Genomic DNA, 25900 nt, shown 5'->3' with positions numbered 1-25900 from the left:
CTGATTGCTCATTTCACTCACTTGTTTAACTCTGCCTGGTTTCTCATTACTGCTTATCTGATCCACCTGTTTTCAGCTCCTATATATGCTGTGTTTTCCAGCTACCAGTACCAGAATATTCAAGCTGTTTTCTGTGAGTAACTCTAGCTTTCTGTTTGTTTTTCTGATTACCTGATTGAGTCTGCTCTTTGATCTACTCTGTTCTGATTCCTGGATTCGGCTGGCTCACCAAACTTGGACTGTTTTTCTGACATCGGCTTGGATCCCCCTTCTGTACCTCATCGGCTTTCAGATCTTCTGGTCTGTGAATTTGGTTCTGCTATGACTTCGGCTTTGGACATTCCCTTCAGGACCCTGTTGCCCCTCGGCCTCGGCTGGCTTCAGCTCCACTCAGAAACAGGTCCGTGACTATTTTCTCTTAATTGTTATTAGCCCTTATTAGTCACTGACCTGAGTTTCTGTTCCCACATAGGATCCGTTTTTTCCGCCCCAGCTGATGAGCAGCCATACTGAGTGTTCAATAAAGGCTAGTTTTGAACCATCAAGATCTGTCTGTTTTTGAGTATTGGGTCCAAGGTTTTGAACTCATTACAGCTGGATGTCCAGGGGAAGCATGGGTCGATGGGATAGTTTCCTCTTAAATGAGTATGACATGAAAGAGTAAGACACCTACAGAAAAAAAGGGGGAACGATCCAATACTAATTGAATCTTGGCCAGGTGGAAAATGATGATCTTTCTTTGAGGGTTCAGTAATAATCATTTGGTTTAATATTCACTTTGGTTTTGTTATTAATCATTACACTCATTTAATTTTAATTTAAAGGTTTATATTTCCCAACTTACACTCATATCAGGCTGTGTTGGTTACACTAAGATTTAGTTTTTCATTTAAACTTCACACACGTAAGTGCACTCAGTTGCGTAGTATTCACATCACCATTTAACATCACAAAGTATTTAATCTGCAATGAACTACAGGGGGGAATGCTGAAGCAGCTTATTGCCTTATATAGCCTTCTTCATGGCTTTATACTTAGCAACAAAGCTTAAGGTCAGGTATGAGTCTTGGTAACAACAAGGTCTCTAAGGGCTGATTCGTACGCAATTAGATGGTGTATAAGGATGTTTGACGTAAACAGAGAAAGTCTATATAAACATTCCTTCAGTGTCGAAGCAACCTTTGGCGCTGACCAGCACACGTGAATTCCAGTAAGATGTCGACACAATATTCCGTTGTGCATGTGCATCCACACATTGCGATATTGAGACTATAAGACAACCTGAGATGGAATGAGAAGTTGGGAATGAGCTGAGATTGTCTGTGTGAGATGTAAAAGTGCAGTGATACGTGTACTGAGGAAAGCATGTCAATTTGATCTTTAAAATACACGCTTCTTCTCCTGTCCTGTGGGGCAATCAGCTAATCGATTGAAGGCATCTTGATTTTTGAGATTCTACCATTCTAACATCCACAATATCTAACCAATGCTAAGCTAAACCAATTCACACCTCAGTCATAAATTAAACCCCCACAATAGGGGTCGGACACCCAAACTGTTCAAAGAGCAAAAAAACAGCAGAAAACAGATCTGTCTGAAGCCGCAAAAAATGTAAATCTTATATAATGTTTCTATGAGCTCTATGTGTTTTAGCCAAGTATTAAAAAATTACTAAATAGGCTTAAATACATAATTCCTAATTAAATGTTTCCTGCAGCGCATCCTGGAGAAAACTGACACCATTGATTTCCATTAGAGTATTATGGTTTCTAGCATCGACGGAGTAATAGAAATACAATAAAGAAATAAGGTTTTGTGTGTTTTTATTGAGAGAATATAAAAAAAGAATATGTATATTAAGACTCCTGCTTTGTATTCCTCTGACTTGATTTTAAGCTACAGTGGGGCAAAAAAGTATTTAGTCAGCCACCAATACTGCAAGTTCTCCCACTCAAAAAGATGAGAGAGGCCGGTAATTTTCATCATAGATATACCTCAACTATGAGAGACAAAATGAGAAAAAAAAAAATCCAGAAAATCACATTGTCTGATTTTTAAAGAATTTATTTGCAAAATATGGTGGAAAATAAGTATTTGGTCAATAACAAAAGTTCATCTCAATACTTTGTTATATACCCTTTGTTGGCAATGACAGAGATCAAACGTTTTCTGTAAGTCTTCACAAGGTTTTCACACACTGTTGCTGGTATTTTGGCCCATTCCTCTATGCAGATCTCCTCTAGAGCAGTGATTTTCTGGGGCTGTCACTGGGCAACACGGACTTTCAACTCCCTCCAAAGATTTTCTATGAGGTTGAGATCTGGAGACTGGCTAGGCCACTCCAGGACCTTGAAATGCTTCTTACAAAGCCACTCCTTTGTTACCTGGGCAGTGTGTTTGGGATCATTGTCATGCTGAAAGACCCAGCCACGTTTCATCTTCAATGCAATCTTCAAAATTTGACGATACATGGCCCCATTCATTCTTTCCTTCACCCGGATCAGTCGTCCTGGTCCCTTAGCAGAAAAACAGCCCCAAAGCATGATGTTTCCACCCCCATGCTTCACTGTAGGTATGGATTTTTGGATGCAACTCAGCATTCTCTCTCCTCTAAACACGCGAGTAGAGTTTTTACCAAAAAGTTCTATTTTGGTTTCATCTGACCATATGATATTCTCCCAGTCATCGTCTGGATCATCCAAATGCTCTCTAGCAAACTTGAGACGGGCCTTGACATGTACTGGCTTAAGCAGGGGGACACGTCTGGCACTGCAGGATTTGAGTCCCTGGCGGCGTAGTGTGTTACTGATGGTAGCCTTTGTTACTTTGGTCCCAGCTCTCTGCAGGTCATTCACTAGGTCCCCCCGTGTGGTTCTGGGATTTTTACTCACCGTTCTTGTGATCATTTTGACCCCACGGGGTGAGATCTTGCGTGGAGCCCCAGATCAAGGAAGATTATCAGTGGTCTTGTATGTTTTCCATTTTCTAATAATTGATCCCACAGTTGATTTATTCACACCAAGCTGTTTACCTATTGCAGATTCAGACTTCCCAGCCTGGTGCAGGTCTATAATTTTGTTTCGGGTGTCCTTTGACAGCTCTCTAGTTTTGGCCATGGTGGAGTTTAGAGTGTGACTGTTTGAGGTTGTGGACAGGTGTCTTTTATACTGATAACGGGTTCAAACAGGGGCCATTAATGAATATAACGAGTGGAGGACAGAGGAGCCTCTTACAGAAGAAGTTACAGGTCTGTGAGAGCCAGGAATCTTGCTTGTTTGTAACTGACCAAATACTTATTTTCCACCATATTTTGCAAATAAATTCTTTAAAAATCAGACAATGTGATTTTCTGGATTTTCTTTCTCATTTTGTCTCTCATAGTTGAGTTATATCTATGATGAAAATTACCGGCCTCTCTCATCTTTTTTGAGCGGGAGAACTTGCACTATTGGTGGCTGACTAAATACTTTTTTGCCCCACTGTATAAAGGTACAGGTCATTTACCAGTTTCCATTTGAACAGCTCCTTTATTGACTCATGGCTGAAAAGGGATGAGCCAGCCTTATAAAAAGCAGGATTCAGCCAAACACAACAGGGAGTGATTAAAGTGTTTATTTATAGAATACAGCAAGAAACTGGTCAGCAGATGAGAGAACAACCTCCGAGATGGAGAGATCGGCTGAGTGGCTGGATTTAGAAAAGCCCCCAACCTTCACAGACCCATGAGGAGGAGGAGGAAGATTTAGGTTCCTCTGCAGATCTCAGTGATGGTGATGTCACTGCGGGCTGGATGACTGAGAGTTTAGTGCTGCTGAAACAGATGAACAGAGCAGTGCAGGCAGTCTGATTTGGTTTTCCAGGGGAGAAGCTTGTAGGTTCAGAGAAAGCATCAGAGCCGTAGAACCCGAGTCCACAGAGTGAAACCACCTTTTAGCAAGCTGTTGTTATAAGGTGGCACATTGTATCTCTCCATGGCAAATGTTGATCAAAGACATAGTTCTTTCCATCCAGATGTTTTTATTTTGAGGTTTCAACCATGTGGATCATTCTGATCTAATAGAGATCGATCTATATTTCATTCCTCTCCGTCTGTTTGTTGTGTAAACTCCAGTGCCTCAATTTCAATCGTTCTATTTATTCACTTAAGCCACTGAACTCATCATTTAATCAATCTGCTTTATTCTATCTCTATTCTCCCACTCTGCAGAATCTATTAGTTCAATCTCTAACGTTCTACTCTCTCTGCTTTGTCTCATAGCAGTGTTCATTTTGTCAACGCCCCTTTTTCATGTGACAATGATGAGACCATGACGCACAAAAATTGTTTCCAGAAAATAAAAATAGGCCAAAAATGAAAAATTATTTTTGTTAATGAGACTAAGACAAGACAAAATTTAAAAGCCATGGATGCCTCCTCTGCTTCCAGAGGAGCTGCTGGCACCAGTGGCAGCAGAGGCACCACTGGCACCCTAGGCACCACTGGCACCAGAGGCACCAGTGGCACCACTGGCAGCAGAGGTACCACTGGCACCCTAGGCACCAGTGGCAGCAGAGGCACCACTGGCACCAGAGGCACCAGTGGCAGCAGAGGCACCACTGGCACCACTGGCACCAGAGGCACCAGTGGCACCACTGGCAGCAGAGGCACCACTGGCACCAGACTCGCTTCCTTCTGTGACTGGAATAGCTTTGACTGCTGGATCAAAATGTGGTCCTCCTGGCTGGTTCTTCACATTGATTTTGATTGGATAGGTTTGGAAATTTCCACTGGATCCACCGGTTCCAGAGGAGCTGCTGGAGCCACTGGCACCGCTGGCACCAGAGGCACCACTGGCACCAGAGGCACCACTGGCACCAGAGGCACCACTGGCACCACTGGGACCTCCTCCAAAACCAATACTAGCTCCACCATTGGGAATAGATCCGTCAAATAGGGGGGCCTTGTTGCGCACCGCTAGCCCTAGGTCCAGGGTTTTTACATCCTCGAAATCCACAGCCTGAAAAATAACAGAGAGAAACAAAAACTTGTGGAGTATTTACACTGTGGCATGTAGAAATAAACGCATTTGGCCTTGTAGTATCGATTCTGGCATCTGTACACCCTGGAGGCCAAGACCTGCTCTCCACCAAATCATTTTGAAAGGCAAGTTACACAATGCTAACATGGGGAGAAACAGCGCAGATGCAGATTATCACTTTTTTGTTATAAGTTTAATGAAATCTTTTGTCTATTTGCAGTTTTATAGGATGTTCTTGATTCTGGGAATAGACATTTTCCAATCCATCAAAAATGAAAAGACTTGAACCTGAAGAGTACAGAAACTTTACACTTTCTCTTCTTTAAAACCAAATTCTTTCAAAGTTTTCCTCCTCCTTAAGTGTTTTGCCCTCTACTATTGATAAAGGAAGAGTAAGCAAGGCAATAAACATTGATGAAGCCCTATAATAATTTGTACTTTCAATGCATCTGATGTCAGAAATTTCTAGTTTATTGCTTTTGTTTTTAAAGTTGATTTTAGATTTAAAGGGGGAAAGATAATGTTTGAAGCCAAGTTGTCTTAAAATTTGTCAAGTATCTACTAGCACTGGTTTCAAGTTTCACAATATTACTCAGTATGAAAAAGTACTTGTTCAAAAACTGCAGATTTTTGTAATACCATCAATTTTTGTAATACCATCAATTACCATCAGAAAGTGGTTAGACCTCATACCCCTGTTTAAACCCAGGAACATCCAGCTGTTAGGAACAGTGGGAATTGCTCACTGACTGGTTTCGACCGGGTCAAACGACTCGGAAAACAACCTGGGCTAAAATCGCCTTCAAACGGGTCCGCTCCATTTGGGATACAGTGGGAGCACCAGACCCAGGTCCATCCGCTAATTTATGTGATACCACTGAGCGCAACCAGCCTATGTCAAAACATTCCGTCAGTTGCGTCCGATATAGCAAGGCAAAACAACTCTGCTAGCATTCGATAAACATGAAGCAGCACTGGTAAGAGAGATTAGGAGGGACAAAATAGCCAAATAATACAGCACACTTACAACACCCTAGCTTCCTTAAGCAGGGCATACACTGCAGGAGTTTTTGCCCTTTTTGGGCCAATTTTCCAGTCCTGCGAGAAATTTTGGGATCGGGCAGGGTTTCGGCCTCATCGTTCATCCTGCAATCAGCCTCTCACGGCCACCTCCCGATCGGCAATCTTAGGCCGCCCTCGTGAGGAGTTCATGGGCAAATCCTGCTATGGAAGCAGAGCTGAGTGTCTAAGAGCTGATTTACCAGAACTTTGCGTATTGCGCATGTGCAAACAAGGGAATTCTTCATCTTTTAGATTGCAGAGTCCGACCAACTCAATCTCTCATCGCTGAGTTGAACATCTATTTTTTGGACGTAAAGTGTGTGCAGGTAGATCGCATCAGAGCATGGGGTTGTATAGGTTAAGAAGGAGTGTTGACCTAGTGGTTAGAGCAGTGGGCTGTGCTCTGAGACGGTTGTAAGAAGGTTGTAAGTAGTTCGATCCCCAAAGACTGCCACTCTGGGTCCCTGAGTAAGACCATTAATCACACTCTGCTCCCCTAGTACCGCACAATGGCAGCACACTGCTCCCCAAGGGGAGGGGTTAGATACAGAGAGTAAATTTCTCCATTGTGAAATCAACCAAGTTCAATTTCTATTTCTAACAGATTTTGTGAGCCGTGAACTTTTAAACCCTGTAGTTTCGTTGTACAGTTTGAGCTGTAGCCGAGTAGAACGATTTAAAATATTGTACAGTGTATGCCCGGCCTTACACATTGCTCTCCATTGTTTACTTTCCTGATTTCTGTCAAACTAATGACACCATCAATGCTAAACCATCGTGATGGTGTCCCAAGATGCTAGGGCATCTAGGGACCTAACCCTCACTGTTTGCCGAATTGAAGGTGCAGTTTAGCTATGGCATCTTAAAGGAATAGTACACCCAAAACATGATTAGCCTTCATTTTCTACTCACCCCCATGCTGAACAACACTCTGGAGTACTTTTTTGATATCTCAAATGCATCTGGAGATCTGGGAGGCTTCTTGCTGTCTGCTGAGATTCAAATAATGGAGGTCTATGGTGCCCGAGTCAGAAAGGTCCATAAAAGTCCACAAAAAACGTGTCAATATTCCTCCATACTGCTCGTCCAATGTAATCCAAGTGTCCTGAGTGGGTAGCATCCAGAATTTACTCGAAACGAAGTCATTTAGAATGTTTTTAGAGCATAAACAGTAGTGTATAGGATTTCCCGAAAGCGCGCGCCGGCGCGTTCATGACGCTACGGAAGCCGGCAGACCAAACCAGATGAAAGTGCGCATTCAGAGTCTGCTCTGACGATAATGCAAGCGTAGAAGAAGAAATGTGCTGTTTACATGTGCAAAGAAAGAAACAACGAAAGAAAAATGTCTGAGGACTTCAGTGTTGAGGAAGAGCATGAGTTCTTTGCCAAGCTGAATGCGCACTTTCATCTGGTTTGGTCTGCCGCGGTTTCCGTAGCGTCATGAACGCGCCGGCGCGCGCTTTCAGGAAATCCTATACACTACTGTTTATGCTCTAAAAACATTCAAAATGACTTCGTTTCGAGTAAATTCTGGACGCTACCCACTCAGGACACTTGGAATACATTGGACGAGCAGTATGGAGGAATATTGACACGTTTTTTGTGGACTTTTATGGACCTTTCTGTCTCGGGCACAATAGACCTCCATTATTTGAATGTTAGCAGACAGCAAGAAGCCTCCCAGATCTCCAGATGCATTTGAGATATCAAAAAAGTACTCCAGAGTGTTGTTCAGCATGGGGGTGAGTAGAAAATGAAGGCTAATCATGTTTTGGGTGTACTATTCCTTTAAAATGAACAACTACCTTTGACATCAGGCATTAGTGAAACTAATTCTACTGTAGTAGACAGCTTGGTGATTATTAAAGTCGCAAGTTGTAGCCATGCTATTTTACTCCCTCGTTCATACTTGTTTCTGCTGCTTTTTGCATACTTGTGCAATTTATAAAGTCCATGTTAAACGCTTATTTGGGAATATAAAAGACAAAAATGCAAGAGACAGATCTTAAAAATGCAGTAGCTTATTGCATTGTAAAATGTACCAGGCCTTTAAATAAGATTAAAAAGGCCTCGTCTTTCTTCTGCAACAAGTCAGTTAGACAGAAAACTTTGAAGTAATCTGACTGGATGATAATTGATTATTCTCTGGTAGGTGCCTTGAGATTACAAGTTGTGTAAGCTGAACTGAAATATCAGAAGAGGAGGAATCCTTTGGGGCCCAACCACACACCCTAAGATGTAGAGGAAAAGAATAGCAGGATACCTTATCAAGCATTAAGATGCCTTCGCCGGTTATGGGATCTTTTTTTATGCTGAAATATCCGGCCTCGTTCCCTTTGACGATTTCATAAACAACAACCCAGTTGTCTGTGTTCTCTTCGTCCAGGTCTTCTGCTTTGAGCCTCATCACCTCAACATTGTGTGTGTTCTCCAAAATGGTTCCCTCATGCTGCGAAGAAGGCACAGAGGGTAAAAGGATGCATTACGGTAATATTCATTCAAACTGGATATTTGTTCATCAAAATTCTTTGACTTGAAGATGTTGCCAAGTTCTACAGCCAATAAAAGCAGTGACATCAACACACAAACGCTGCATCAAGCAACTTACTTCAGATTTTTCTAGAGTTGGAGGATTGTCATTGACATCTTGGATTTTGATAGTGACGGTGCCTGTTGTAATGTGTCCACCTGGCTCACCGTATAGATCTGCAGCAGTCACTGTTAGAATGTATGTATCTTCTTCCTGAAAGGAAAATAACAGTTAGAGCTAGCCTAACGGAGGCAAGGCCAGTTCCTTTTCTACAGCCTCATTCATGCACATGGAATTCCTGATTTATTTCCACATCAGTCAAAGAAAACTGGAATGTACAATGCTCATTTATCTATAGACTTACTATCATTGGCATTGTTTCAGAGCTAAATGTTGTCTCACCGCTGTTAGTTCTGCTCTGGGGAAAATTGAGTCAGCAGTTCTCAGTAAAACACAATCATCCTGACCCATTATTAATGGGTTTTAGACTTTCAGGTGATGGTAAAGCTATAAATAACGACCCGCTTCATCATCGGCTCTTGTTCTCTACTTTTGAGACCTTCCTTCATCTACTCCACTGTCCAACGTCTGATTTTTAAACGTACAGTGTGAGCAGGTAGATCCATCAGAGCGTTGGGTCTTACAGTCAAATCAGAGTCAGATCATAAGCTGTTGAACCTTTAATCCCTGCAGTTTCGTTGTAGAGTTTGAGCTTTAGCTATGTACAACGATTGAAAATATTGTACATTAGATTAGATTAGCTTTATTGATCTCACAGCGGAGAAATTCACCTGTCACATATTGGCATAGAAGTCGAAGAGGGTGCAAAGAAGGAGGAAAAAGGTGCATTAAGAATAAACAAACAATATATATACAGTATATCAAGATAAATAAGGATTATGGTGCAAGTGTACATGTATTGCACACAATGAAAAACAAAATAAAAATAAGAAATAAAGGAATAAGAAATAAAAATATGTACAATCCGGATGGCTTATATACAGGTGGATTTACTTTTACGTTAAAGTGTAGTAGGTAAGGAGCAACGGTGAGGTAGTGGTATGACTATTCTATTCACATATATTGCACATTCAGCATATTGCACAGAATATTGCAGTCAATAAATAAAAAAACTCTAATATAGCCGCACAGTGGTTTTTACAGGAGTTATTGTGGTTATAGTGCATTATAATAGAGTCTGGTGGCAGCAGGAATGAAGGACCTGCGGTAGCGCTCCTTCTTACAGACAGGGTGTCTAAGTCTCTGACTAAAGGAGCTGCTCAGCTCCTCTACAGTCTGGTGCAGGGGGTGAGAGGTGGTGTCCATGATGGATGCGAGTTTGGACAGCATCCTCCTCTCAGCCACTTCCTCCACCGAGTCCAGAGGGCAGCCCAGGACAGAAGTGGCCTTCCTCACCAGCTTTCTGTCCCGCTCTGAGCTGCCAGGGGCCCAGCAGACAACAGTGTAGAGGAGGGCTGAGGCCCCCACAGAGTCATAAAAGATTTTAAGGAGGGGCTTGCTGACTCCAAAGGCCCTCAGCCTCCTCAGGAGGTGGATGCGGCTCTGGCCCTTTTTATACAGGGCGTCAGTGTTATGAGTCCAGTCCAGTTTATCATTGACGTAAACACCCAGGTATTTGAAACTCTCCACAGTTTCTATGTCCTGTCCCTCGATGTTCACGAGGGGGTGGGGTGGTGGTCTTCTCCTGAAGTCGATCACCATCTCCTTGGTCTTACTGGTGTTCAGAGACAGATGGTTTCTCTCACACCAGTCCACAAAGTCCATGATGACCGACTGGTATTCCAGCTCGTTCAGACACACAGCCCGACCCATACCGGTAGCACGACCCATACCGGTAGCACGACCCATACCGGTAGCACGACCCATACCAATAGCACGCCCCATACCAGTAGCATGACCATACCGGTAGCATGACCATACCATCAGCTCATTGCCACAACTAGATATACCTTTGGGGCAATGTCAATTTTACTTTGTAAAAAAAGTGTACTGAACTATAACTATCCTGAGTCCTTCAGCAGCTACTTCCGAATGTTTTCCTCTACAAAGGCAGATTTTCTTGGAACCAACTAGCATTTTAATGTCTTTTGTAAAAATACAGTTTGTTTGATAAAACCTCAATTATGTTTATTAAAAAAATCATACTTCTCTGTCCAAGTTAGGATTGCTGACATAGATCATGCCATCCTTGCTAATGCCAAAGTCTTCGCGGGGTTTCTGGTCTATGATGGAGTAGGCGATCTTAGCGTTGGCTGTTTCAGGATCATCTCTATCAGTGGCAGTGATTTGTATAACTGAAGTTCCTGCCAATCAAACCACAGTGGAAAAAAATTCACTCAGCTAAAAGTTTAGTGTAAAATGTGACAATAAATCCATCTGTAATGGATTTCAAGATGCCATTCAAATCTGGATCACTTCAAACAGAGACATTTTTTAGTCCTCAGAGATACCAGCATCTTTACTCTTTTATATATTTGCACCACTGACCTAGAGGGCTGAGTTCATACACTTTAGCTTCCATCGTTGAAGGAAATACTGGAGGATTGTCATTTACATCCACGACCTTAATTCGCAGGTCAATACGTTCCTCTGCTTCACTTCCATCTTGAAAATGAGCAAGACCTGAAAGCTGAAAAGGATAAATCTGAATAATATTTTCATCATGTTTACAGAACAGAAATGATACGAGCAAAATAATTTTTCCAAATGAATGTAGCAGTGTGGGCTTAAGGGTCTTGCTCAGGGACCCAGAGTGGCAGTCTGTGGGAGTGGGGCTCGAATTTAGAACCTCAGGATTCCCAGCTCTATGCCCTAACCGCTAGTCCACCACTCCCTCACAAATATTAGTGTAGTTCATGTGTGTAAAGCCTAATTAATTCTAGACCCCTTTTCTTGTGGAGGCAGGGGTTGCTGGTTGGAGTCCCTGCTCCGTCTGTCTCTGTCATTCTGTCCTTGAAGAAGAGACAGGCCTGAAATCTGTACAACAGCCTGACTTTGTCGTTATCCCAGAGCAGCTGAGGCTGCGGCATAGCTCACCTCTCTCAGTGTGGGGATGTCAGAGTAAAGTGCTTTGGACTGTATTAGAACAGGCCAGCTACCATTTCTCCTTTTGAGTTTGCCGTAGCAGCCGGGAACTTACCTTGTATAGGGCGATGTCCTCCCTGTCAAGGATTTTGGTCACGCGGACGTCTCCAGTACGAGGGTCAACCACAAACACATGAAAAGGGTACTGATTTGCTCCGATGCCCTCTAAGGAATAAGTAATTTTTTCCGACCCTGCAAAGTCCAATCGGATCTGAAACAGAAGGGGACTCTGATTTAGTGAAGGAAACCATCTGAAGCCATGCTGCAATGCTCCACCAGGTGAAGGAGCCGTTCGAACTGTCTTCACTGTTAGAAATTTATTTAACAAGAAAAAATAAATCTTCCACCAAATCCAGGATTTATTTGCCAGTGAAGTCGCTCACCTTGGCAATAGACAACTTGTGGGTGTGGTCCTCATTCTCGTTCAGGTGTATAGGAGGGACCACCCACTGTCTTTTTTGTCGCACCAGATGCTCTCTGGGATAAGCTGAAACCAAAACAGCAGCCTGAATCTGTGAAGACAGGAAAGGTCATGTTAAGGTCAAATTTAACAGAAAACTGATGTTCCCTTTAATTAAAAAAAATGATCTCTGTTTTATTTGGTTCTCATGCAGAAGAAACAATTTAGTAGCAGCAAAATGAATGAATCAGTATAATAATGAAATAATTACACCAGATCGTCTGTAAACTGAACTTTCATATTATTTTGGCGTTGCTGCCGAGCCTGCAGGCCAAGCAGGATAACCGTGGCAGTGCAGGCTGACGCAGGACTAGCTGCTGCTTTCACACCTGTTGTTCAGAATCCACCTTTTCATCTTTGGAGGAGAATCAGCAAGAGTGCAAACTGGAGGCTGTTCTTTCTTTCACCCCCCTGATTGACTAAAGCCAGACTTTGTTCACCCCTTCTGCTGAACGTCCAACTGTTTCCCAAACAGATACGAAGGGAGCAGTTTCAACCCGAGGGCGATGCATTATCAGTCTGACGCTGAAGGATGATAAAAGTCATGTTTTTGAATAATACTGCCTGGACTTTTTAATGAGAACTTTAAAGGATTTACCTCAAAATGAGAGGAACGCAGCTTCAGATCGGACTGTGTTCGCTTTTAGCCCATCGCTCTCCGTACCCGACTTAATTAAAAACAATTTAACACTTAAATCATTAAGCACCAGAGTATCTACCTTCAAAACAACAGACATTATATTGATTCTTATTCTAGAGTAAAACTAAATAAAATGGCTTTATTACTTCAGCTAAGGATGAATATAGGGACTGAAAAAGGACACAGTCATTTCTGTGGCATGGTTAGACTAAGAGACCCTTATGGAGAGGCCTGCAAGGGGACATACAGTTGGAGTAGAGCTAAGAGACTTTGGTGCACAAATTTCTCTCCACTTTTGCAAAATCTTGTGAACCTTACACTGTGTCTGTCTGGTCTTACTTTTTATAGGTTAAAAAGTTAAGCTCAGAGGGTCTTAGGAGCAAATTCGGCCTGAAATTAAATATGTGAATTAAAGCAAGTTCAGCTATAAATTGGAAATTAAATTGTTTGTATTTGTTGAGGAATATTTTAAGGTGGAACCAATATTATAAATGTCAACGTGTTTGATTTATAGGTGATTAAACAAAGAAAAAAAGAAAAAAAAGAAATGAGCTCGCAAATTTTTTTTCTAAAATAAAAACTGCAAAACACTGTGAAAGCTTATTTGAAACTCTGGATGAACCCTCAGACTTTATAGATCAACATCTTGACTATAAATCAATCTAACTTGAACTGAATAAGTTGAAGCATGTTTGTTCCACAAAGGTTTTAGTGGGCAGGGAGATAGGGAGAAATCAGATTTTTTTCCCACTCATAAAAGGAAATCTTGTCAAACAAATACCGTAAATCCTCTAATATTGGCCTGTATTCCATTAGCAGCCGGGTCTCTAATAATGGCCGGTCTCGCTGTCGGCAGATGTAAATTATGGCCGGACTCGTATACAGGCAGGGGCTAAAATTAGAACCAACAATGTTCCTGGGCAGTCCTCAACAACCTGTGATAGTAACAAACAAGTACCACAGGGGGGCAGTGTTTGCTAACGAATCCAAGCATGTTAGCATGGGAAGTCCCGTCCTTACACAGAGATCGTAGTTGCCTTACACAATCGTTCTGATCTGAAACACACATGATCACCGGTAGGTCTGGTGGTAACCAGGCAGCGTAAAATTACAGAATTTCATTTGCCTTTGTTGTTCTGAATTTCCCTTGAAATATACGATACTAGTAGCCTACTTCCACTTAGCCTGCCTCAAATATAATGTCGCTGTGATGGCAGAACAGTTTCCATATATATATTTTTTTTTACTTTGTTTCGCAAGTAAGTTTGGCCAAGATTCCATTCTGCAGAAACATTGCAGCTGCTGGAAGATGTCTGAATAATGTTCTGTATATCATTATGGTAACTGTACTTTTTCAATAAATGAACCTAGTATTTTATAGGTTCAATGAGACACAAAATCTCATTGTTATTCATTCCACTGGTCGTCTGTTTTGATCAAATAGAAATAGAGGCCTGCCTCTAATTCTGGCCTCCTTCCAATAATGGCCTGGACCAAGATGTACCTCAGTGAAATAAAGGCCCTGGCCTATATTAGAGGATTAACGGTATTCTGATTTCCATTATTGGAGACCTGCATGAGGCAAAGTCTTTGATACTAAGATAAGTCATTTCATTGAAATTTACCAATAATATCATCAAACTGAATAGAAAAGAAGAATAACAGTTGGATCCGGTACCGGGCCCGCTGGGCTTAACCAATCACCTTACAGGCCATGAGCCGGCGCACTGGGCTGTGCAGACATAAATATGCACACCCAACCAGTTAGAGTATGGTATAAATATAACCAGGCTGGGTGCTGTGTATTTTTGGTGAAAAATCATGAGATGAGAAAGAGTTTTGTTCTGTACTGGGATTTTTTGGAAAGCATTGGAATACCTTTTTCCCAGGCTGGCGGGAATGAAAGAGAATCATTTAAGTTTAACTTGATTTTTGTCCTACCGATAGCTTTTCCATACTGGTAAGTTAAGGGCAGCACAGATCAAGATTCTTCAATGTGTCCAGCTGAGTTTTCTCACTTAAAGAACTGAGATGTTGTTAAGAATGTTGTCTGAGCCCGATATGTCAGGATTTGGACAGTCTTGAGATGTCCAAGACGTTGTTGGAGGAAGTTTGACAAAGTTTGGCAGTGTTTGAAGAGGACCCAGCAAGGGGAACTGAAGAGAGAGGGCTTTTAAAGGAGACAGAGACAAAGAGGGGGCTAATGAGGAAACTGGGAGCAGGTGTGCACAGAACAAGAGGGAAAGAGCTAGGGAAGAAGGAGAACATAAGCGGGCAGCAGAGAGCAACAAAATAGAAACCTGGAAGACTGGAAATACCACAATGTTAAATTACTAGGACTATAAAACATGGAGAAAAGAAAACTATAAACACTCAAAAGAAAACATAACAGAACCCAGACTAGGACAGTAACAGGAAAAAAAACAAAGAACACAGCAAAATGAAAATAAAACCACTAACACTAGAATACAAGGAGTAAAGCAAGACTGAATACTGAAAAGAAAAACATAACAGAAACAGAAACCTGACACGATAAAGGAAAGTCCTTTTGCTCCAACTTTGTTTGGCTGCAACAACATAAGACAAACAAGGCAAACCTTTCTAAACGGTAAAAGCAAACGAAGCTTCGCATGAGACGATGCATCGACACAGGAGATGCTATGGTGGATGTACTGAACCCGTTGGTGGCGCTGTGACACTGTGACAGAAACATGCACAATAATAGACTGTGAAGTTCCCATGACAACAGCGACCAGTTAGGCCTGTTTAACATGGCTGCTGTGTCTGTTAGCGGGGCCATGTGGTGCGGGACGGACCTTAGCATGAACCCCATGTGTTTGATGAAAGATGTGGTTCTAACGCAACTAATGACCTTTATCACGCCTCCGTGTGAATGGGGCCATAGAGGCCTGAACACACCGGCTGCGTGATTTTTTAATCTCCAATCAGATTTTTTTTCATGTCACAGTGACTGCGTATAGAGGGGCTCCCCCTGGCCAGGATGGGCAGATCTGACAGATTTTATTTCACTTCCGTACCTCTGAACAGATAGAGAATGTTCGTATATTAAAAAACATCATGAGATCTACGTCTAAAGAAAAGAAAAACGCAGCAATAAACAGCGTGGGACGGTTTCTATGGTGACTGAGGCAGAGAGGTGATTCTCAGAGAAAGATCTGGGAAGTTTATCCAAGTTTTTCTTTCTTTTCTCTTCTTCATAGATTGAAGAATGCTGAACTTTGCTTACCTGTCTGCCCTCCATTATTTTGTTTTTTGTGAGAAAAAAAGAGGATGACTATTTTCCAATATATCCGTTTTCTGTCCTCATTGGGACAGTTTTCCATTTTAATCTTTCATTCATTGTTTTTGCTCCAGTCTGTCCTGCTTACTATAAACGCGATGTGCAACGTTAAAACTGACTGCCCACCGAGGAAAATTGTATGAAAAGACAACTTTATTTACATCCAAATAAGGGAAAATTAAACGCAAAAACATTACAATCCCTTATGTTGCTGGAGTGTCTGAAAAGCTCAAGAGGATTTTCTCCAAACACAAGATAACAGTACATTTCAAGCCAAACCAAACCCTTAAACAGAGGCTCGTGCATCCTAAAGATAAAACCCCCAGACCGAATATGAGCGGAGTGGTATATGCTGTTCAGTGCAGCGAGGAATGCTCTGATCTTTATATTGGCGAAACCAAACAACCTCTCCACAGACGCACGGCCCAACACAGAAGAGCGGCCACCTCGGGACAAGACTCCGCAGTACACCTACACCTTGTGGACAAAGGACAAAGAAAATAGGTGGTTCGAGTGGAAGGAAGCCATCTATGTTAAGAGAGAAAAAACAACTTTAAACAGAGGAGGTGGACTCAGATTCCAGCTTCCAAAAACATACAATTCAATCATAGACATGATCCCTTCCAGATATCACCAAACCCCCCACCCCATCACAGAGGAACGAGGGACCTACCCGCTCCAGCCGGTGAACAATACCTCCTTAACGACCGACCCTTAACAATCATAGACAGGTTTCAGGTATTACAGGAGACAATCCCCCCCTTAATGGCAATCCCCCTTTAACGACCGACCCCTAGAATCATAGACAGGGACAGATATTACAGGCTAACGATGGAACTAACGAGCCATTCATTGGTTACCATTGCATGTTTCCAAGCAATACGAGGCCTTGTCCATATAAGACTCAAACTCACTGCGGATCCAGACATTGGAATTGAGAAAGCTTCCTGGAGAGGTGGTGAAACGTCTTCAAATCTTGGAAACCAAGTCCAGTGGATATTTTTTGAATTTTTACGGAATCCAAATAAGGTCTATATGTCATGGTTTTGGTTCTGTTATCCTTTACTTTGCTCAATGTTTCCTAGTTTAATTCCTATTTTGTTGTTTCTGAATTTATTTTAGTTCTCAGGTTTTTCTGTTGTTTTCCTCTGTTGTCCTCTTGTGTGTGTTCTTTCCCCTTGGCTCCCTCGTTGTTCTTTACACCTGCTCCTTGTCAGCTCGTTAGCCCTGCCATTGTCTCTGTCAGCTACATATACTCTCCCTCTGCAGTCACTCCTTGTTGGTTCCTTGTTGTTGTTGCTGGTCCTGTCATTGCTGTTCTCTACTGCTCACGTTGTCTCTCCCTGGCTCCTTGTGCGTGTTTTCCCCTGATGTCTCCATGATTCTGGTCTGTGTTACATTTTTAGTTGGATTCCTGCCTTTGTTAACTGCTTTCATCATTAAAACTACAAGAAACCACTGCAGCCTCTCTGCCTCCGCATTTGGGTCCTCTAAACCACAACCAAGACGTGACAGAAGGAACCAACCAAGACATTGACCTCGCAGAGCCCAACAAAATTAGAAGTTTAATTTCTCTCCTAATATCAACATTGGACAGCCTACCTTTCATCAGCCCACCTTGGAAGCGGGTGAGTGCAGCAAGGCAGGTGAAGGAGAAATCGGAGAAGTTTCCTGATTTCCATACCTTTTTCTTTCAAACTGGTTACATTGCTGTAGCTGAGTCGGACATACAGGATGCTTTTGCTCAGCTACTCAATAGACCTCCTCCACCCAAACCTTCACGCTGTGACATGCAGTCAATCATCTCCGACCCTGTTCCTTCACCTTCACCAGCTGTTTGCCCCCCCCCCCCCCCCCCCCACCCCCTGCCATCTGCTTCCTCCAGGCGTAGGAATTGCCGCCGGGGAAAGAAGGTCACTCCTTCTCTGGCGGATCAGCCTGAGAAGGAGGGTGGGTCACCCAGCAGCTAGCCTCAGTCCCCTTCATCACCAGGTCAGTTTTTCCGACAGTCTCAGTAGACATCTCCAAGACCAGCAGCTAGCTTCACGGGTCGGTAGGTTTAGTCCAGTGTCAATATTTACACTCCCCATCTAGAGGAGTCTCAATTATGGGGCTTCTTTTATGGGGAAAGGGAAGATCTTTTCCCTCTCCTGTCTCCTCCATTAGCTCCTAGCCAGCCAGTTTCCCTAGCTCCAGTGCCCCTTTAGTGGGCCAGTTTCCCTAGCTCCAGAGCCCATTAGTGGGCCAGTTACCCTAACTCCAGAGCCCATTAGTGGGCCAGTTACCCTAGCTCCAGAGCCCATTAGCGGGCCAGTTACCCTTACTCCAGAGCCCATTAGTGGGCCAGTTTCCCTAGCTCCAGAGCCCATTAGTGGGCCAGTTTCCCTAGCTCCAGAGCCCATTAGTGGGCCAGTTACCCTAACTCCAGAGCCCATTAGTGGGCCAGTTACCCTAACTCCAGAGCCCATTAGCGGGCCAGTTTCCCTAGCTCCAGAGCCCATTAGTGGGCCAGTTACCCTAGCTCCAGAGCCCATTAGTGGGCCAGTTACCCTAGCTCCAGAGCCCATTAGTGGGCCAGTTACCCTAGCTCCAGAGCCCATTAGTGGGCCAGTTACCCTAGCTCCAGAGCCCATTAGTGGGCCAGTTACCCTAGCTCCAGAGCCAGTTAGCGGGCCAGTTCACCTAGCTCCAAGGCCCATTAGCGGGCCAGTTCCCCTAGCTCTAGAGCCCATTAGCGGGTCAGTTTCCCTAGCTCCAGAGCCCATTAGCAGGCCAGTTTCCCTAGTGCCAGAGGCCACTACCGGGCCTGTTAGCCTATCACCAGAGCCCCTTAGGGGACTTAATCCAGAGTCCATTAGCAGGTCATAGACCCCTGAGCCAGCTCTGTGCTGTCCAGAGACCCCTGAGCCCACTAATGAAAAAGCCTCAGAGTTAAAGCTCGGTGGGAGTTCATCTCCAAGGCCCCTCAGCGGGCGCTCCAGGCCGCCACGAGCCCTCAGCGGACGCTCCAAGCCCCCTCTGAGGCTGTTCATGAGCCGCAGTCGTCGTCCCCCTAGGCGGCTGCTGCTGCATCTGAGACGGTGTCCCCCTAGGCGGTTGCTGCTGCGTCTGAGACAGCATCCCTCAAGACCGCTGCTGCTGTGTCTGAGACGGCGTCCACCAAGGCGGCTGCTGCTGCTTCTGAGATGGCGTCCTCCTCCAAGGCCACTGCATCAGAGACGGCGTCCTCCACCAAGGCTGCTGCATCAGACACGGCGTCCTGCTCCAAGGCAGTTGCATCAAAGACGGCATCCTCCTCCAAAGGCCCCCGTTTGTCAGAGACCTCATCGCAGGCCTCTGCCAGAGGTCCTCCTGCAGCAGCACAGACTCACAGGTGTCCTCCTCTGAGGTTTCTGCTACATCAGAGACGGCGTCCTCCAAGGGTCCTACTTCGTCGCCGGCCTCCTTCAGAGGCTCTGCCTCGCCTCCGTTTCCATGGCCGGCCTCCTGAGACTTTTGATTCTCCTCCGCCCACCCTGGGTGGGTTGTTTTTTATTTCTGGACATTTTAAGGCGTCTGGGATCCGCCCTTAAGTGGGGGGGCCTGTCATGGCTTTGGTTCTGTTTTCCTTTACCTTGCTCCATGTTTCCTAATTGTATTGGTTTAATTCCTATTTTGTTGTTTCTAGATTTATTTTAGTTGGATTTCTGCCTTTGTTAACTGCTTTCATCATTAAAACTACAAGAAACCACCTCAGCCTCTTTGCCTCTGCATTTGGGTCCTCTAAACCAGCGATCCCCAACCACCGGGCCGCGGACCGGTACCGGTCCGTGGGTCATTTGGTACCGGGCCGCACAGAAAAAAAAAATGTATTTTGAAAAATATAATAAATTGCGGTATTCTCTCCCAGTTACATCAGTCGGTGCATCTGTGCCTCTTGACACAGGTTAATTCAGTTCAAGACTCATCCTATCTATAACATCCTATCTTTGTGAAGCAGGATTTTCTGCAGTTACAGCGACCAAAGCAAAGCTACAGACCAAGGTAAATATGATCAAGTAAAAAACGGTCCGCCGCCGCAACCACCCCACCCCGCCAGTCCATGAAAATATTGTCTGTCATGTAGCGGTCTGTGGTGCAAAAAAGGTTGGGGACCGCTGCTCTAAACCACAACCAAGATGTGACACTATATTTGGTTGAAAAGTGAACAACCTTAATTTTCAGATTTTTGAAAAAACATTGAAAACTATATCTGTAAAGTCTTTTCTTATTGGACTAAAGTGGGACAAAATCAGAGCGACCAAACAGCCCAATTTTCAACAATTCCTGGACTAAATCCAGACTATGACTGACCGACCAGATTTAGCCTAAAAACCAACGTCTGAATGACGTCTGGTGTTTGGGGGCTGATTTCTCTGCGATTAATGAATTTTATTTTGGATTTTCCCCAAAAGCGGATGAGCTTTACTTTGTAACTGCATCTCTCTTCCTGTCAGACCCATTAATTGATGCTGAATTGCTGCGTAGTCTGACTAAAATAGACTTGGGCTCTAACTCAGTCGGAGTTACACTGCCCTCTGCAGGATATCAACCCCATCGAACTTCAATCAGCGCTAAACGCCACGGCTTCGTCCGGCACGATGTCGGATCGCACGCAGAATCAGATTGGGTGTGTCCTGGCCTTTAGGACGTTAGATCCTTCAAAAGTAAGTGTTGTTCTAGCTCCCACAGCAGCTAAAACTAAATGTCGTAATTGTGTATTCGTAGCCGTCCCTTGGGGGTCTTGCTGATTTTTTCACAGCTTGTCGGGGAAACAGTGAGCTTATGGCTTGGTCTCTTTTCCCTCATCAATCCAACAGATGCCTGCTGTCCTTTGTGTTGGCGATGTGTTTTCATTTGCGAGGTGAGCTACACTGGATCCGCTTTTCTACATGATTGATAGCTCAGCTTCCCCAAGAGTATAAAAACTTTAATACATTAATGCATTAATTAATGCTTTGCCTTCTTTTATTCTTGTTTTTTTTCAAATGAGAACAAAAACAAAAGCCTTTGTATGAAACAAATGTTACATAACCCGCCTTTTGTTTTATAAAGATGAACGGACTGAATTGATCTTTTTTGTGGAAACTACACTTTGATGAAATGTGTCAATCTGTTAATAAATTCTAAAATAAAAATATGGCAAAGTGCTGTTTGTTTAACCTTAGTGTAAAAAAAAAGTTGGGTGATATGTTTTAACACCGCCTGGCCTCCATTTTGCCATTTTTGGGTAATTTTACAAAGTTTTTATTTTTTATTTTTTATATAGTACAAAATATTGGTTTTATGTGAGTAGAATCACTTTCCATGGCTGCATGGTTGACATATAACTGATTGTCACAATGAGTTATATGTCAATTGGAAGCAGGCCAAGCGAACATTTGCATCAGGAACTCTGCTCTGGTTGCAAAGAGTAAGAGGAGGATAATGATGAAATAGAAAAGAAAAACCCCAGAATGTTTGAACCAGAATGGTGTCTAACAATCATTAGTAAAGAAACACAGAACATTTAAGGACATCCAGCTGTTTTTTTTACAGTCAGTAAATAAAAACCAGACTTTTTTTATGCGTGAGCATGGAATTTCACTGAAAGCCGGCTGTAGGAGACATAAATGGTTATGCGGTGTGTCTTGGAGGTGGAGACTCAAAGGGAGGTGGGGGTGCACCAAGGAAGTATGTGTGTATAGGTGCGCACTCACCTGTCTCACTGATGAAAAGAGTAAGGGTGGGGCAGCGGTAATTTTCTTTGAGCACTTCATTTCACTACGCTTCATCTTATTTTGTTTCAGTATTAATTTGTTTCCTATATTAATTAACGGATCTAACTTTGTTTGCTACAATCATCCTTGCTGCGCTGTCATAACTATTTCTGGTGCTAATATAGAAAACTAAAGCATCCTGGATTCCAGCCTATCAGTAACAATATTAATGTTTAAAGGAATAGTACACCCAAAACATGATTAGCCTTCATTTTCTACTCACCCCCATGCTGAACAACACTCTGGAGTACTTTTTTGATATCTCAAATGCATCTGGAGATCTGGGAGGCTTCTTGCTGTCTGCTGACATTCAAATAACGGAGGTCTATGGCGCCCGAGGCAGAAAGGTCCATAAAAGTCCACAAAAAACGTGTCAATATTCTTCCATACTGCTCGTCCAATGTATTCCAAGTGTCCTGAGTGGGTAGCATCCAGAATTTACTCCAGTACCCACGGACCGGTACTGGTCCGCGGCCCGGTGGTTGGGGACCGCTGCTCTAAATCTCAGGGTTCAGTCAAAGTTTAAGCTGTTGAAGCTGTTCACCAAAGTTCAGTTCAATATATATTTATTTATGTATAAATATATATTTTCCGTGGGAAAAAGGGAAGGGGCTTTGAATCCTGAGATTGGGAGTTCGATTCCCAAACTCCCCCAGACAGCCACTATATATATATATATGTGTATATATATATATATATATATATATATATATATATTAGTGCTGTCAATCGATTAAATTTTTTTAATCGTGATTAATCGCATCAATGCCTGAGTTAACTCGCGATTAATTGCATTTTAATCGCAAATTTTTTTTCTGATTGAAAATCATTTAAATACTCTCGATGACATACAAAAAATACATACAGGCTAGGTTTGTGCCAATGTTCTTTTTTTTAATGAGAACAGGTCACAGATACTGATTTATGCCATAGAAACATATGGCAAGAAGATGGCATGTAGCAAAAAATAACAAATATGTAGGCAAAAAAAGGCCCTGAAAACAGGCTGATGTAAAAGACAATCTTTACAGTTAATACAGTCTTTTGAACAAAGACAAGCATTTTACCCTACTGCTATAAAATGTAGTACAGTTAACATTAGATTTTAATTAACCAAGATAATAATGAACAATTTTCAATCAATACATCAAAATCAATAGACCGACATCACTAGATGGAGGTAGTCTATGAAAGTTACTTTTCAGACTCTTAACAAAAATGAGAACACACACACACCCACTCACCCACACACAGACACACACACACACACACACACACACACGATACCGACCTGTGACAGCAAGCGTGCCGTAGCAGATTCCATTTCACCTCAGTAATCTGTTTTCTCAGCGTATTTCAGGTTGCTACTAGTTACCAGACACTCAACTTGTTTGTTGGTGGTGGGGCTTAAAGAAAAGGCACTAGCGTCACCCAGTGTATGAGCGTCTTTTTTCCTTGAGGAGCTCCGCTCTCGAAGCCTATGAGAAATGCATAGACTGGGGGAAAATAGCCCCGCCTTCTCGCAGGCTGCAGCGGGATGTACTTGGAAAATTTTACCATAAAACCACATAGCGTTAATCTCACGTTAAAAAAATTATCGCCGTTAAAATGGCCTCGCGTTAACGCGATAATAACGCGATAATTTTGACAGCACTAATATATATATATATATAATTTATCGACGATCAGAGTTTGAGTGATGTTTTATTTTGAAAAATATAAAAAATTGAGGTATTCTCTCCCAATTACATCAGCCGGTGCATCTATGCATCTTGACACAGGTTAATTCAGTTCAAGACTCGTCCTATCTATAACATCGTATCTTTGTGAGGCGGGATTTTCTGCGGCTACAGTGACCAAAACAAAGCTACGGAGCAGCACTTTGTCATTTTCTCCGATTATGCCTAGATGGGAGCGGCTTGTTGTTTTATTTTTATGTTTTTTGCATTGATTTTTTGCCAGTGGTATCATTTTACTTGATCGTATTCCCAGCCCCCCGCCCAACAGCACCCCCCCACCCCCAGTGCTTAGAATACCCTAGGTGTTTGTACTGGACTAAATTCTTTAAAATGGGTAAAGGTCAAGGTAAATTCAGGGATAGTTTAAAATCTACGATTGGAAGTTTGTAGAAGCGCAGGATCCCACCAAAAATTAACACTTAAATAGATGAATTAAAAAATATGGGTTTGAGGGACGCCTCAATTCCCAAAAAATAATAGAACTTAAGGATAAAATAACTAAAGAGTGCAAGGTAGTTAATAGAATTAAAAAAGATGGGTTGAGGAAAGAGTAAAGGGAAGATCATAAAGGGGATGAAAAGTGTGTGTCAGATTGTTCCAAGTAATTTAAAATACTTGCAGAAGTGGAAGGAAAGGTATGAAATAGATGGTGTGTGGAAGGTAGATCGATGAAGAAACGTTGTTAGCCGGCTAGAAATAAGCACTAGTGTAAATAAATAAATAAATGAGCCCCAAATAGCGGGGTGTTGGTATAACACAGGCGCAGAGTAGATACAAAGTTAATATAAAAAATTCAATAAATAGATTTCATGTTATGTTTGTCCGTCTTTAAAGTTATGTTTGTGGGTCTTTTAAGTTGTTTGTGCGTCCAGAAGATAATGAAACTCCTTGTAGAGCGAGACAGCTTGAATCTGCAGGAACGGGGGATGGGGGGCGGTCAGTGGAGCAGCGACTGCAGCTGGCAGCCTTCCTTCACATTCTGCTTGGTCTCCAACAATATTAGGTTCGAAACAAAACAAAAAAAAAATAAACAAATAACCCGTCAGAAAACTACTTTAGTCAAGCAAACTATGGTAGCGACTGAAAAAAATAGACCACCACCATATAATCCCTTAATCCCCCTAGGCAAATTGACCAATTCGTATGCAGACTTGGATGAACTGAGTAAATCAGATCTTCAATTATCTACAGACCAGACGCAGCCTAAAAGTTTTCCACAGGAGGGCGGATTATAGATATTTAAGGTCCATAAAATAAACAGGAGAAAACATAGATGAGTTCAAAATACTTTTTGAAAAATAAATAAAAAATGAGAGCTCAAGATACAAGGTGTTTGTTGCAAGTTGTGTTTCAGAAATACTGAAATCATCTGACCCTGCTCAGTAGAAGTATGTGGATACAGCTTCAAATCTAGCAGATGTAGCATCTAGAGGGGTCAAAGTTGAGGCACTTTTGAAAGACAAACTCTGGTTAAGGGGACCTTCTTTTCTTTGCCAACCTGAAACAGACTGGCCTGTGAACCCTGAGCCTGTAAACCATATCTCCCAGGATGATCCACAGGTGAAGAAAAGTGCTGTTTTTAATGCTGTACAAGTTGAGGATTCTACCACTTACTTGATCCATCACTATTCCTCTTGGATACGGTTAAAGAAAGCTGTGGCATGGTGGCTGAAATACAAAGAATGGCTTTGGTCCTTCTTCAAGAAGAGGAAAGAGCTTACAGCCAATCAGAATGAAGTGAACATGCAGCAGCACAGAATGATGGAAAAGGAAATATGCGCGTTCAAACGCACAGCTATCCAAGGATGTCTTACAGTGGAGGACATTGATAAGGCTGAGATAGCCATTTTCCGGTTTTGCCAGAGAAGAAAGCTTTCAGATGAGTTTTCAAGTCTGGAAAAAGGACAAAATGTAAAGAAAAGTAGCCACCTGTACAAGTTGTGTCCAAGGCTGGAAGATGGAGTCTTGCGTGTGGAAGATCGGCTCAGTAAAGAAGCCGGCCACACCCAGCGCTCTCTAACTAAACATGCAATTTTTTACATGAGGGAAAAGGGGATTATTTTGTTTCAAAAAATAGTTTTAAACAAAAAAAAAACTTATATGGACTCACCCCAAACAGAATTAACAGCAGAAAGGACCTGCTCCGTCGGGTCATAGTCACCCAGAAAAGTCCAGTGGTTTCAGAATACAAACTCAGTCCTGTTGCACTTTTTCCTTGTCTGGTCTGAACAGTTTCAGGAAGGAGGCTTTAAAGCATTGGACAGAATC

General features: G+C 42.7%; 1 protein-coding gene across 2 annotated transcripts; it reads right to left on the bottom strand.

The window, feature by feature from the left end:
- Positions 1-3596: 3596 nt before the first annotated feature.
- Positions 3597-25900, bottom strand: LOC119771887 (desmoglein-2-like). Of its 2 annotated transcripts, XM_038268119.1 has the most exons (9): positions 25743-25900; positions 12099-12227; positions 11771-11926; positions 11119-11260; positions 10777-10934; positions 8689-8823; positions 8344-8529; positions 4658-4997; positions 3597-4612 (listed from the first exon to the last, which is right to left on the bottom strand). In XM_038268119.1, the coding sequence occupies exons 1-9, from the start codon at positions 25785-25787 to the stop codon at positions 4533-4535; spliced, it is 1371 nt and encodes a 456-aa protein (XP_038124047.1). In that variant the 5' UTR covers positions 25788-25900; the 3' UTR covers positions 3597-4532. The 2 variants fall into 2 exon arrangements, with proteins under 2 accessions (XP_038124047.1, XP_038124046.1); XM_038268118.1 differs by having other exon boundaries at positions 3597-4997.

This window comes from Cyprinodon tularosa, unplaced genomic scaffold (genome assembly GCF_016077235.1).
Source record: "Cyprinodon tularosa strain WSP-4 unplaced genomic scaffold, ASM1607723v1 ctg693, whole genome shotgun sequence".
Classification (NCBI taxonomy): domain Eukaryota; kingdom Metazoa; phylum Chordata; class Actinopteri; order Cyprinodontiformes; family Cyprinodontidae; genus Cyprinodon; species Cyprinodon tularosa.
Note: the sequence above shows the minus strand (reverse complement) of the source record. Positions and strands in the feature narration are given on the sequence as shown.

Excerpts from the sequence above, each read along its gene's own strand:
- LOC119771887 (XM_038268118.1), bottom strand. The coding sequence starts at position 25,787 with ATGACCCGACGGAGCAGGTCCTTTCTGCTGTTAATTCTGTTTGGG. Across the intron at positions 8,824-10,776 it reads ATCCTAACTTGGACAGAGAA|GAAGAAGATACATACATTCT; the intron begins GTATGATTTTTT and ends TTTTCCTTTCAG. Across the intron at positions 4,998-8,343 it reads GCATCTTAATGCTTGATAAG|GCTGTGGATTTCGAGGATGT; the intron begins GTATCCTGCTAT and ends GTTATTTTTCAG.